This window comes from Dendropsophus ebraccatus, chromosome 8, assembly GCF_027789765.1.
Source record: "Dendropsophus ebraccatus isolate aDenEbr1 chromosome 8, aDenEbr1.pat, whole genome shotgun sequence".
Classification (NCBI taxonomy): Eukaryota; Metazoa; Chordata; class Amphibia; order Anura; family Hylidae; genus Dendropsophus; species Dendropsophus ebraccatus.
This window is the reverse complement of record NC_091461.1, coordinates 99,655,532-99,669,831: the sequence shown is the minus strand read 5'-3', so window position 1 is coordinate 99,669,831 and position 14,300 is coordinate 99,655,532. Positions and strand designations below refer to the sequence as shown.

General features: G+C 47.1%; 2 protein-coding genes across 5 annotated transcripts; one reads left to right on the top strand and one right to left on the bottom strand.

Annotated features, from left to right (window-relative positions):
• Positions 1-846: 846 nt before the first annotated feature.
• On the bottom strand, positions 847-5,391 carry LOC138799692 (G2/mitotic-specific cyclin-B1-like). Its single transcript, XM_069981196.1, has 9 exons — positions 4,884-5,391; positions 3,805-3,945; positions 3,626-3,727; positions 3,290-3,466; positions 2,127-2,285; positions 1,809-2,045; positions 1,559-1,699; positions 1,371-1,481; positions 847-1,036 (listed from the first exon to the last, which is right to left on the bottom strand). Exons 1-9 carry the CDS (start codon positions 4,902-4,904, stop codon positions 932-934), a joined length of 1,194 nt encoding a protein of 397 aa, XP_069837297.1. The 5' UTR covers positions 4,905-5,391; the 3' UTR covers positions 847-931.
• Positions 5,311-13,334, top strand: ATPAF1 (ATP synthase mitochondrial F1 complex assembly factor 1). Of its 4 annotated transcripts, none has more exons than XM_069981200.1 (9): positions 5,311-5,353; positions 7,682-7,790; positions 9,309-9,350; positions 9,508-9,570; positions 9,668-9,718; positions 11,435-11,482; positions 11,615-11,710; positions 11,805-11,912; positions 12,261-13,334. In XM_069981200.1, exons 2-9 carry the CDS (start codon positions 7,710-7,712, stop codon positions 12,426-12,428), a joined length of 657 nt encoding a protein of 218 aa, XP_069837301.1. In that variant the 5' UTR covers positions 5,311-5,353; positions 7,682-7,709; the 3' UTR covers positions 12,429-13,334. The 4 variants fall into 4 exon arrangements, with proteins under 4 accessions (XP_069837301.1, XP_069837298.1, XP_069837300.1 ...); XM_069981197.1 differs by lacking the exon at positions 5,311-5,353 and adding an exon at positions 5,367-5,747; XM_069981199.1 differs by lacking the exon at positions 5,311-5,353 and adding an exon at positions 5,593-5,673.
• Positions 13,335-14,300: the final 966 nt, after the last annotated feature.

The window sequence follows — 14,300 nt, the reverse complement described above, 5'->3', positions numbered from 1 at the left end:
CTATACTTACCTGATCGCACCAGGTCCCGCTTCTTGATCCGGTCACAAGATTTCAGCACCCGAAGCCTAGCGCGCGCTCCTGAGATGAGCAGACTCAGAATAAATGGAGCATTGGACTCCTCTCAGGAATGTGCATGCCAGGCTTCGGGCGCTGTAATCTCTGTCACTGGACCAAGAAGTGGGACCCAGCGCGATCAGGTAAGAGTGAGTGTGTGGAGATTAGAATTTACAGTAATTAATCAGTTTAGCTCAGCAGCCTGCCACCTTTGAAGACTGTTGCTCTTCCCCAGGTGCCTGGAAAAGCTGCTGGATCTAGTCCTGGGAAATGTTTCCCAGGACTGGATGCAGCTTTCCCAGCAGAGTGGCAGACTTCAAAGGCAGCAGACTGATAGTTGACTGCCAAGCTAAGTTCTTTGCTTTAATACAAATTTGCTCATTTCTAGTAGCATACAGTCCAGGCACAGACTATGCAGAACATGTGACTGGCCTTAGAAAAGTTGTGAGAACCATGTGCAATCAAGTTGAGCACTGGCTGCTGTTATTAGTACCATGTCCAATAGTGTAAATGTAATAGCATTGCCCAGGCCCTAAACCTCAGCTGCATAAAGCCATGGTGGCACGCTTGTATAGATATAGACTGCCTCTTAGAGAATCTGTTGCCATGTTCTGCACCACAAGATATGACTACAACCACCAGCATTCTTGTGTGATATCTGCAGGGAGATCAGAAGCTCCGACCTTCTAGAACAGGATCAGAATTAGCCAGTTGACTGCTGTGCATGTACACCAAGCTAGATTCCCACCAAGTAAAGTCACAGGCCATGTACCCATGATCAAGACACAAGCTCAGCTAAAAACAGAACTTTATTAAAAGCAAAAAACTATTTACAAAAAGCACACAGTGCCAAGAAGCAGAGACATCAGTACATGGCTAAGACAACAGTGGGCGCGCCAGCTGCAGCACCACCTCCGACCTCAACTGAGGAGCGCTGCTGATCTTCATCTGTTTGCTGCTTGCATATTTGTTCTTGACCGTCTGGGGGAGGGGGGAGAAGAAAAATTATAAGCTGTGGCTTCCCCACAATATAAAGTCTTGTTGCTTAGGGTAAAGTCTTCACTTTACTGGGATTCGTAGTCTATCCCCCATATCCCAAGGGAAGTCTACATATACATACACTAGAGAATATCCCTTTAAAATACTATTCCTAGGTCTGATTAGTGCAGGATTCTATACTACTATACTAGACAGTGAGGAGCCCCAAACCTGGGAACCCTCTGGACATCCCAACAGTGGTAGAGGTAGGCTGTTCCGTGTATGACAGTGCTGGGCTATTCCCACACCTTTTGCTCTATATTGACAGGTATCTTACCAGATGCTTTGTGAGGCCCTTATTGACTTTCACTACATTCTTAGCCATATGCTGCATGACAGGAAGCAGGGAGTCTTCAGAGTATGATGTGTAGTGTTGCAGCATCAGGGTCTGAAGAGAACAAGTCACAACTTAGCACAAAGCAGAAAAGCTTTTATATAGAGGAAAACCAATTGGTCACAACTCACCCATTCTCCAGCATTGAAGACTTTGAGAGACAGGCAGGAGGCTGCGGCAGCAATCTGTGAGGGTGGGTAATGCACCATCTCATAGTCCACCATAACCAGTTCCATCAGATATTTGGCCAGGCTGTGCTGCTCAGCAGTGACCTGGAAGAGACAAGTGATACCTTCCATGAACCCAGCAGGACCCCATCCCATGATCAGAACCAGCTACAGCAGTGACATAAACCAGTGCAGAGACCATGCTACCCCTTACCTCTCCTATCTTGGAGGCTCTCCTGAGGAAGTGTAATGGTAGCGGTCTACCAATGGCAAACTTCAGCACCCGGAGGATGTTCATTTCCATCTCCCGAATCTGAGCCTTGGTGTAGGTGTGATCCGTCACAAAAGTGAAGTCTCCAATCTCTGGAGGGTACATCTCTTCATACTTGGCAGCAAGGAACATGGCTGTCACTCCAACAAGCTGCAGCTGATTTTTGGGAATTGGATTTTCCTGTAGAAGTTTTTAAGATGTCAGACTTTACAGATCAGTGTCTAGGGTCAATGATTTACAAGAGGTGGCAAGGAGGGTCACCTGCAAGAACCGGTCAATGATGCCAACAGTCATGAACATGGTCTCCTGCAGCAGACGGAACTTCATCTGAACCTGGACCAGCCAGTCGATCAGTATGGCTCGCATGTTACCAGACACCTCTTGACCTTGGAGAAAGTTTGGCTTCACTGGTTGAGCATCCTGCAACAGAACACAAATTTAAACATTTATAGGAAGATATCTGACAGGACATCTACAGACTCCTATAAAGGAGGGTTTAGAAGCAGCAACGTAAGGAGAATGTTACAGACTGGCCACGACTTCTAATCTTGCTAGCAAGAGGTGCAATAAGAGTGTTACAGCAGTTTGGATATCCACATTAAGTTACTAAGCTTGCCTGGGATAACATCTTGGAGGGAGATCTATCAAACATGGTGTAAAGTAAAACTGGCTCAGTTGCCCCTAGCAACCAGATTCCACTTTTCATGCCTCAGACTCTTTGGAAAATGAAAGGTGGAATCTGATTGGTTGCTGGGGCCAACTGAGCCGGTTTTACTTTACACCATGTTTGATAAATACCCCCTTGTATCTATCCTACAGGCAGATTTAGTGGACCTGGCATGCATATAGCCATCCCAAGATAAAGGGACAAACTAGATGGGGTTACTTTAAAGGGGTTATCCAGCGCTACAAAAACATGGCCACTTTCTTTCAGAAACAGCACCACTCTTGTCTCCAGCTTGGGAGAGTTTTGCTGCTCAGTTCCATTAAAGAGAGTGGAGCTTAATTGCAAACTGCACCTGAACTGGAGACAAAGTCATGTTGTCAAAGTGGCCATGTTTTTTTAGCACTGGATAACCCCTTTAAGTGCTGACTCTCATTGGACGAGCAGGCAGAAGACATCTACAGAGCAGCCAGGAAGGGTTTAAAGCCAATTATAGCGTCATTGAAGCCAAACACCCGATCCCCATAACACTTCTCTGAAGACGCAGCACCTAAGCAGTGACTGCATTTCCTTCCTGGGATAGCAGTTCCAGAAAGATGGACACTTCTCACCACATGTTTGCTACACAGGAGGCCTAGTACTTTGATTGTTGTCAGTCCTCCCCCCAGTAGTTTGATCTGTTTGGGACAGCCCTTGTTTTTGCTCCAAGGCAGGGTTAACCCTACAGTCACCAGGATAGGAGAGAGTGTTCAGGCCTCACCTCCAGGCTCCGGAGATAAGAGTAGATGTCCTTCACATATTCACTGCACAGCATGGGATTCCCGTCGTCATCTGCATCCACATCCTTCACTTGTATAAGGACATCAGAGAAGGCCTGGCACAGCTCCTCCGGGATGCACCCTGATGTCTCCATAGGACTAGGGGAGCTTGGCTCCACCTATAGCAGAAGTGACAGTATTAGACCCAGAGCAATCCACAGACCACACCTTGAAGTCAAATATAGGGATGTGCAGCACCATGCACAGTTACCCCCACACCATCAGCTGGCAGAGGACTAGTGCTGGTCAGTGCATGCTTAGTGGGATGGGGACCTTACCTCAGGGGCTTTGGGGCAGACATCTTCAACCTTTTTGGGCTCAGGCGCCTTCTCCACAGCTTTTGTTGTTTTCTTGACAACTTTAGCGGCCGGCTTCACATCCTGAGACACAGAAGGGGGGGGGGGGTTACAGACAAGTGACATAAGGAGGCACTTAAGGCTGCATCTGCGACTCTTACCTTCTTTGGGGGGGCCTTTGTATCGGCCCTGTTCCCAATGTCACCCAAAGCAGTGCGGGGGCGCAGACCAGGCTTAGCCACCAGGGCCCGTTTCCCCACTGCACCACTCTTCACATTGTTCTCGGCATTTGACAGCATGTTCTGTAAGAGAAGTGGAGGCTTTAGTTAGTAGAAGCCATGAAGATAAACAATATCAGCATCCTGACTATAGAGCTGGGCCCCTCATTCATCTTAGCAGTGGAGACTGTGGTGCTGACCACATTGTATCATGTAGACTGGAAGATTCAAATCAAGTACACTAAACTGCAGGGGTGCGGCCTGCTACAAGGAAGAGCCTGGGCCAACAAAAACCATTAGTATCCCACACCCCATGGTCACACTGGGGCCCCTGCTGCAAGAGCCAGATCAAGGCAATATATAAGATTACCTTAGAAATGCCATACATACTGTAAAGTGGGTTATATTTGTTGTCTAGGCCTCAGATTCTACTGAGAAAATCATGGAGGCCTGGGCCAGATGGAGTAAAGATCATAGAGAGTCACTGTATTCTCCCATCACTGCTCCAGCCACCTATAAGCTCCTGGATGGGTGGAATAAACCTCTCACCACTGCTTAGGTCATTGATGGGGAACCTTTGGTCCTCCAGCTGTTGCAAAACTACAACTCCCATCATGCCTTAGGCAAAACCAGGGGTTGTAGTTCCACATTGTAGATTTGATGATTAAAGCTATGGCTGCTGCAGTGTGCAAACAGAGAACCAGCTGCCTATCCCATATCCTGTAAGTCTGGATATGTAATGTCCTGCACCTACATACACACTGCATAGTATACAGTGTACACCATCACAGGTACGGAGGAGCAGTCTGACACATGTGCTCACATACACCGCGATGTAGCAGTGCAGCATATAACCTTGTCCCCCAAGAAGCCTTGTTTAGGTGGAGGGGGTCGATCACACGCCCCCTATAGGCTAAACCCTCGCCTGCGTCTCTGGAGTACATAGATCGCCATATAGCTATGTACACACCAGGCTGTAGCGTGCGGTTCCCTCCCTGCGGCAGCCACTATAATACACTCACCCTAGTAATCCGCAGAGACATGGTGCTGTAATTATCCTGCGGGAGCCGCTCGGTTTCAATGCCGCCTGGGGTGACCGTTGATTATCCGGTATGCCTCTGTATCGCCGTTAAATCTCCGGTATATAGCAGTATCTCTCGGTATCGCCGTTAAACCTCCGGTGTATAGCAGTATCTCTCGGTATCGCTGTTAAGCCGCCGGTATATCGCAGTATCTCTCGATGCGTATAGGACCAGCTCCTCCTCAAGCTTCTGATGCTCCGTTTCCCTACAACCAGTTTAAATCCCCCGCTCGCCGCCTCTCATTGGTTGGTTCAAACATTTTTCTGTCTTCTGATTGGTTAACAACCTTCCTAATAGAATGCGTTACCAAGGGGGGCGGGGCCATGCGTCATGACAACAGAGCGCTGCGTCTGCAGAGTGGGAAACGGTTATCACGAGGGCAGTACCGGGAGGCGGGGCCAGGGCACCCGGTATTATAGTCTATCAGGGTTATAGGTTCTTGTGTTGAGGACAGGATAGTGACCGGCCCTGTGCGCAAGCGTTAGCCACAGCGCTTGTATATCACCACATAAGGGACGCGCATGCGCAGAGGTGCGGACCCGTTGTGTGCAGCCATGTTTCCGGGGGAATGGATAATGAGTACGCCCGGATGTGGGCGGAAAGTGACGGAGTAATGGCTGCTGCTGTGGTGCAAATGTGTTTAGGATACAGGGGTCTCCTGGCGGTGAGGAGCCGAATGGGGGGCCCTGTGGCCCTGGGACTTGTGTCCTCTCAGCTCCGCACATTCTCGGTGAGGAAAGAGCCGGAAATGGAAGAGAACCCGTTCTACAGCAAATACCGGGACAAGATCCAGCAGCTGCGCCGGTGCGACCCCTAGCGGTGGTGGGCGGTACGGTAGGGTGTCACGTGGTGCTTCCTACTGACCCTGACCTTAGGCCTCCCCAGTATCCTGCAGTCATCCAGTGTCCTCCTGTCACCCCAGTATAACCTGGTAACCACTGTCACCCCAGTATCCCCCAATCACCCTGTCAGCCCATGTGCTGCAATCATCCTGGTGTCCACCCTGTATCCCCAATATCCTGCGATCACACCTACACCATTTGTCCTATGGAAAAACTGACATGTTATGTATGTTCCTCAAGTCAGTACGATTAGAACGATATGTAACGTGTAACTTTTATTTTATTTGATGGCTTTTAAAAAATTAAAACCTTTATAAAAATCTAAATGCTCCTTAAAATCGCTCTATTCCCAGGCTTATAGCACTTTTATCCTTCGGTCTATGGGGCTGGTTGAGATGTAATTTTTTTGCGCCATGATCTCTACTTTCTATGGGTACCTTGCTTGCGTATATGTGACTTTTTGATTGCTTTTTATTACAATTTTTCTGGATTTGCTGCAACAAAAAAAGGCACAATTTTGAACTTTGGCGGACTTTTGCGTTTACTGTGCGAGATCAGGAATGTGATAATTTAATAGTTTGGGCAATTACGCACGCAGCGATACCAAATATGTTTGTTTATTTTTTATTTATAAATTGGGGGTGATTCAGACTTTTATTAGGGGAGGGGATTTTTTTTATTATTAAAAAAACTTCTATATACACAGCATTGATCTCCCATTGAGATCAATGCTGCGTATATTACAGAGCACCGATCTATTAGATCGGTGCTCTGTTCGTCTGGTCTGGTGCAGACCAGATCAGCAGAATACCAAGCCGGGATCCACGTCATTCTGACGCTGAGGCCATGCCAGGGAAATTAAATGGATCGCTCATCTGCGATCTGGCCACTAGACACCAGGGATGGGCACAAAGAGCAGTTTAGACGCAGCTAATAGCTGCGGTCCCAGGCTATTAATAATACCCGGGATCACGGCGGTTCAAAGCAGGGTCGCCGCGCGGCCCCAGTCTGAACTCCCCTACTCGACCAAGGACGTATTGGGCTGATTTGGTTCTCTGCAGCACAGTATAAACGTCCTGTGCAGCTCACTGCATATTCCGGCCGCAGCTGCAGCGTTATACCATAAAAAAATGACGTTTAATCCGCCCGTTAATCAGTGCGCTCGGCGGACATGAGTGACAGGCTGGACACAGAGTGGTGACTGGACACGGGTGGGGGGGCCGTCCGGATAACTACCTGCCGCACGCCGGGGATTACACTTCAGCAGTGAGCTGCACATCAGCTTTATACAGCCCTCCAGAGAATCAAATCATCCCAATTAGTTCCCTTTAATAAACACTGGCCAATAATCCTGAACAATCCGCCAACAGACCAAATAGATATACGGCTGTCATTAACCAAGAAACCTATTGCATCTTCTGATTAGCCACATTAGTTCCTAACAGTCTAAACGAAACGTAACCCCAATATCTTGCAATTACTCCAGTAACTTTCCTGTCACCCCAATACCCTGCGATCATTCTGTAACCCCAATATCCTTTTATCAGCCTTTTATCCTTTTATCAGTTTTCTGTCATCTCTAAATCCTCCAATCACCCTGGTATTCTGACACCCCACTGTTCCCAATCACCCTAGTCAGCTCCCCGTCACCTCCAGTCTCCACCCTGTAACCCCAATATCCTCTGATTACCCTTGTGTCCACCCTGTCACCTAAGTATCCTTTAATCTCTCCTGTCTCTCTGTCACTCCTGCCCCTGTATTCTCTGGTCACAAGGGTCTGGGATTTGGGGACCTGTGTCACCGCTCTCACCATTTGCATGAAGAATTGGGGTTCTTTGAAGTCACACAGAATCTTTATTCTCTGTCCCCCTCACCTGTTCCATTTCTTCCTTGTAGATCGGACCCTGCAGCGTTCGATGCTCGTATGGAGAAGAGGAAGGAGGTGCGAGAACAGCCAGTCGGGACGTCTCCGCAATCTGCGTACGTGCATTCAGTGGAGGGGAAGGTAAGAACAGACTGTTCACCCCACAATCTAGAATATGGGGAGCTAAGAATCCTCAGTGTACCCCACAATCCAGAGCACAAGGGTATAAGCATTGCACTCTACAATATAGGAAGGTGAGGGAGGGGGTAAAATGCTGGGATAACCCTAGAATCATGAGGAGCTAAGCTTACTGGGAGCACCCCCTCAATCCAAAGAACAGGGAACTTGTCATGCTGGGAGCACAATATGATCCACAGATATAAGTATAGTTGGTGTACCCTGGAACCTTAGTATGTGGTGAGCACCCCACAGTCTAGAACAGGGGTGTCAAACTCAAATACACAGTGGGCCAAAATAAAAAAATTGGACAGAGTTGAGGTCCAACCCTGATAATTATTGAAGAGTGCATGCGGTGGTTCTGGCACTGTCAGTGGTGTGAGTCTCACAGCGCTGTGCACTAGTTATCATTTCATATGATAAATGACATGATAAATTGCTATGACATGATTAAACCCCAACCCATGTAATAGCCAACCCCACAACATTGCCTCATGTAGTAGCCAAGCCACCCAAAATTGCAGACATATTAGCCAGCCCTCCCAATTGTGCGCAAATAGTAGCAAGCCCCCTAAGTGTCCCATATACTAGCCAGCCCTTCCCAATAGTCTCATATAATTGCCAGCCCTCACCCATAGTCTCTTATATAGTAGCCAGCCCTCCCCATTGTCTCTTATATAGTAGCCAGCACTCCCCAATAGACTTGTATAGTAGCCAGCACCTAGAACAGTTGTTAAAGGGAACCTGTCACCTATGGATGACCCCCCACCCCACCCTACCCCTGGATACAGCCCCCCATACTTATTGCATCCTGCTGGTCCCGCTCCTGTGGCGGAGATACAGCTGCTTCTTGTCTCTTGTAAGTATGGGGGCGCCATATCCGGGGGGCATATCCAGGGGTAGGATGGGTTTTGGGGGGCCGTCCAGGGGTGACAGGTTGTCCCATTAGCTTGGACTCGCCCTTTTCTGCAACCCCAGAAGCCGCGGGAGGCGCCCAGCACAGGTCGTGTGCAATGATGTCGGCGTCAGGACAGGCCCACATACTGCTAGGCTGCAGGCTAAAAACTACCTGTGGCCTACAACATTATAATATGGGCAGTCTGAGCAGCTGTCTGGACCACCCATATTATAATCTAATGTGATGGTGGCGGGCCAGATGTAATTCAAACTGTGAATTGCATGGCGGGCCAAAAATAATGGCGCCGCGGGCCAGAGTTTGACATGACTGGTCTAGAACATGGGGATCCAAGTGTTCTGCAAGCACCCTACAATACAGAACACCGGAAAGTAAGCATGCTGGGTGTACAATGGGCACAATGACTAAGAACTCCAACTCCTAGACCTTTCAGGTCAATATTTTTTAATTTAAGTCCCCAGTTACCCCAACAGGTCCCAACATGATTTCTTTCTGAGGATTTTCCATACAGAGAGAACACATGCCTGACTATAGTTATATCACACTGACCTTATTGTCTTTTTCAGGTGAAATCTGATTCATTGAAGGAACAGTTAACCAAGAACAAGGTGAGGGTGAGAGCTGATGTGCAGACCCTCCTCTGCGCTGCCACAGAACTAACCACTAGAGGGGGCACAGTGCCTACACTTACCCATAATTGTAGTCACGTGGCGCAGGGCAGCTTGTAAGTACCGCTGTAACTGTGGCCTTTGCTTTTCTATTCAGACCTTGGACTCTTTGCTGAACCTTGAGCTGGTGAAGGACAAGAGTGCAGAGGACATCGCTCAGGTATGTGGGGGTGCACTCCCTCTACTTGTCACATTATAGGTGTGAATACCGCCACACAAGGAGATTGTGACCTGCCGTATAATTCATGTGCTTTCAGATATGGACGCAGTTCTTTGCCACACGAGACACAGTGTTTGCTGTGATCCCGGTGAGTGACATATTTATTCCCCCCCAATGTGTATAATGTGTGAGTGGAGTGTGTCATGTGTATATGGTGCGGGTGGAGCCACACAGAACGATAAGTGTAAGGTTTAGCCACTCTGGACTATGAAGATGTGGGTGGAGGTGGACAGGACTGTTCATGGTTGGTGGAGTTGTAAAGTGCCATGAGCTAGTGGTGAGTGAACTTACCAAACTGTTCAACACTCGGCATCTGAAAAAGTTGGATGCCTCCCTAGGCCTACTACGAAAACATAGATACAGCTTATGGTCTTTGGCTCTATGCATGTTTTCTCTTCTCGCCCTATGATGGCACCCCTGGAGAGGACCACCTCCTCCCATTGGACAGGAAACAGGAACCACTGGATCTTTAAAAGAAGAGCACGGCTCCACTCACGCCAGTTTCTGTTTCTTGTCCCATGGGAGCAGGACGTGCAGGTGGTCCCTCCACCTGCTTGCTGGATTTTTACTCAGAGAGGGGAGACTGGGGCACCCGGCATATACCTGCAGTCTGCCAACATCCCAGCTGTGTAAGTCTCTGCTGCTGGAGCCGCAGCAAAGTCTGTGCCTCAGCCCCCGCACCTCCTGGAGAAGGTCCCCGTGCTCCCCTGGCGCCTCCAGGGCCAGGGCTGAGCAATCTCTTGCTGCTTGTCCCTCCGTGGTGTGTGTGTGTGTGTGTGCGTGCACGTCAGGCGTGCGTTCGCTGGTTTCTGTGACGCTGGCGAAGTGCCTATGTCACGTGCAGGGGGTCGGGGCGGGATGACGTTGGCCCAGGTTTCCTGTGAGTCAGGATTACCTGTAGGTCTTGCCTACAGCATCCGGGCTGCGGCCTGTCAGGGAAAGTGGCGTCCCACGTGCATGGGAGGGTGTGCCGCATCAGCAGCGGGGCCAGCCAGTCCCCACATTCGGCGCCAGTTTTAAAAATGGACACTGACCAGTGGTCAGTGTACTTCCAGGTGCTTAGCTGTCTGGTGTACTGGCGTGCTGCCCGATGGCGTGGTGGTGTGCTCTTTCCTGACTCCCTGAATATTCTGCTAAGAGGAGTTTATTATGGAGTCCCAAGGCGCTGAGTTGGCTAGGACTCCCTAGGACTGCATCCAACTTCTCCAGCCACGAGTAATCAAATGCCCAGTGTTTGGGTTAGGACTGTTTTCTCATTACTCCCCTTTCCCTATTTTACAAGTAATAAAAATGTAAGCATATTAGGTATTGCTGAATGCAGAAATGTCCAGTCTATTACATTATTAGGTTTCTTATCCTGTGCAGTGAATGGTGCAAGCAGAAAATCAAAAGTAAAGCCTTAATTGCTGATTATAATTTTTTTTTGTCACATATATTAGATATGAAATTAGAAATTAATAAAAACTTATCAAAAAAGAGCCCTCAAACACTCAAACAGCCCCATTGACAGAATAGGAAAATGTTAAGCTCATAAATTTTGCTAAGAAAAAAATTTAAGTGGTAAAGTAAGACCCATGTTTATATAGCTTTTGTATTATTCTAATCAGACTGGCCTACAGAATCAAGATAAATAGTTGGTTTTACTGCACTAAAATTAAGCCCCCAATTTTTTTTTATTTATTAAAATTTTTTTGCTCCGCATCCCTAGCACCATAGGACCACTGCAGCAGGTTAGAGTCTAGGGGCTGTCCATGACTGTGAGGAGTGGCTGCAAATGCTCAGTTTCTTTTTCTTCTGTCTGCAGGGAGATGTCTTTGATTTGATCCTGAGACGATCCCAGCACTGCCCTTCTGTAAGTAGCTTCTCTATCCTGTATATTTAGCCCCTCGCTGTGTGTTACAGGTGGAATTGGTGATTGGGCCAGGGGGGTGCAGTGTGTCCTTGTTTCATTCCTACTCTTTTTTTTTTTTTTTTTTTTTTGCAGTTTCTCTATGCGCTACCCAGGAAGGAGGGATATGAGTTTTTTGTGGGTCAGTGGTCAGGGGGGGAGCTTCACTTCACCACACTGATAAATATCCAGGTAAGGCCACTGTGAGAATTGGAGGGAGTACAGCTCTGAGGGGCCCTCGGATGAGATGTGATTTCCTCAAGGTAATTGATGTTTTGTCTTGCAGACAGCGGGCGACTCTGCACCAAGTCAGTTGATCTTACATCACTACAGCGAGCTCCAGGCTGACAAAGGAATTGTATTAATGACTGCTGAGTGCGACACCAAATCCCTGGTAATTTACTTCCATTAAATCTGCCACCACACACCTCGAGCAGACAGAAAGCCCCCCCCCCCCCCCAACAAAGGAAATGAGCAGTAAGAACATCCCCTAACCCCCCTTCTGCCCTTCAACACACATCATAGAGGACATAACACCACCTCATCACACACCACGAGCAGACAGAACACCCACCTAAACCGTCCAGCGGACAGAACACCTAAATCTACACATCTCATGCCGAGTGAATGCTGCTGACATAATGCAACATATGCCCACAAACCAGAAGGGAATCCAGGATTTTCATCAGCTCCTGATCCCTCGACTGTATTATCTGATGATGGGAATTATTTGTCTTTGCAGAATGTCCAGGAAGCACAGTGCTTGGCCAATCAGGTTCAGCTTTTCTACTCTGGAGATCAGTATAAACTGGTGGAAACATTCAACCACAATCCCAGCGACTTCAAATACATGGCGGTCATCTCTGCCTTGGAGCAGAACAACTTAGGGAAAAGTGGAGCGGACTCATAGCCTGGTAGTTGTGTGTACTGTTCCCTGTGCATTAGGGGCGCCACTATGTCCCTCATGAAAGATTTATGTACATTTGTTATTAGTTGTATTTAAATTGTCACTTGCAGTATGTACTGTGTCAGGATATGGTGAATGGAAAGCGAAAAACAGACAAAGTTGGCAAGTTCCACAATTTATGCACTGACCGACTCAGTCATGAAGAAGATCTGTCTTCAATAAAGATAAAGAAAATCCGCTCCTGGATAGGCCAGGCTACAGCTGCTTCGCAGGCTATGGGGATGAGGAGGAGACACAAGCTTACAATTTCTAGTCAGTGTTTTACTATCTCACCATAATTCTGGATTTACAGCAACGCTACTGCGGTATAATTGCATCTGAGAGATGGGTTGGAAGGAGCAGCTAAGGGGACACACATATACTGCTGCCTCTAGGAGGTGTCACTCTGGACCTGTATTCATTGATAACTGCAGATACACAAGTGGCTCATACAGGACAAAATAGAACGCTCTATTTTTTCTAATTTTTGAATAACCCTTAACTCTTCCTTACACACTCACCATCAGTGCTAACACCCCTTTTTTCCCCCTCAGTCATGTAGCTTATATTGCTGCTAAAGTTTAAAGGGCTGTTCTAAAAATTGTGTAAATCTTTAAGGGATGTGGTATGTTTGACCTGACCGTTCAGAAGGGAAAAGATTGTTAGTGTGCAGGTGTGTCGGGCTCTTCTGTTCCCCTGGTCACATCTCAAAACTCAGACTGGCTAAACAGGGGTAGACAGAAGTGGCTGTGGTCGAAAGTCAAAGCTTTGCTTTACATGAGGGACAAAAGCACTTTGTCAATTTAAAGCAAATGGTTTGCATTGAAAAGTATGTTTTGTTTTGTTTGTTTTTTTAATTCTTGCTTTGTACTTGTGCTTTGTGCTTTTTTTTTTTTTTTTTTGCGCACCACTGCAGAGGCCAGACAGATATTATGCGGATCCATAAAAAAGACTGCCCCTTCGTACTCCACCTCTGCAGCATCCAAGAAGATAAAGGCTGTGGGCCTTATTCTGTAGTTGTCAAAATCAAACATAAAAAATATTTTATTGCATAAACATCCAAATGAACCAAATAAATAACATTTAAATTATTGTAAACTCAAAGCAAAAACTGTATACAGTAAGTGCAAAGTGCAGTAAGTAACTAATATAATAACTTGTGGCCTGCGTACATCTGTCAGAATTACCATTGTCCAGTATTGTCATTGTAGCATAACATGAAAAATTATGGTGACATGTAATCTACCACATGATAGACATTAATGGTGCTAGATGGACCCCACACCTATAATGGGCTCTGACTAGTTTCTGTCATGCTGTTAACATAGCACAGTGTGCCATACTAATTTGTCCAGAATTAAAGACCTTCAGCGATTATTTTTATTTATTTATTTTTTTTTTCACAATTTTTTGTTTTGAAAATAGAGGAGACAGATGAGAGTATAGAGCTCCTTGAAATGGACAAAATAGAGCGCTCTAATTTTAGAATAACCTTTAACTCTCCCTGACACATCCACCATTACTGATAACACCCATTTCCCCCTCAGTCATGTAACTTTAATTATGGACAAATTATTACTTTAATAGCAATGTAAGACCCCCCCCTCCCCCCGAGTACAGACGAGTCCTGAGTACAGACGAGAGTATAGAGCGCCTTGTATGCTGCATAAAGATGTGTATACCGCAGAAGGCACGTTATAATCATATAAAAGTCTGTAGCAGTAAGTCAGTCAGTTATCACATGCTACATGTCTTCCTTCAGTAGTATCGTCCTCATCATCACCCTCAATTACGTCGGAGATAGAAGGGAAAGACCTTTATGGAGTGCCATGTTTT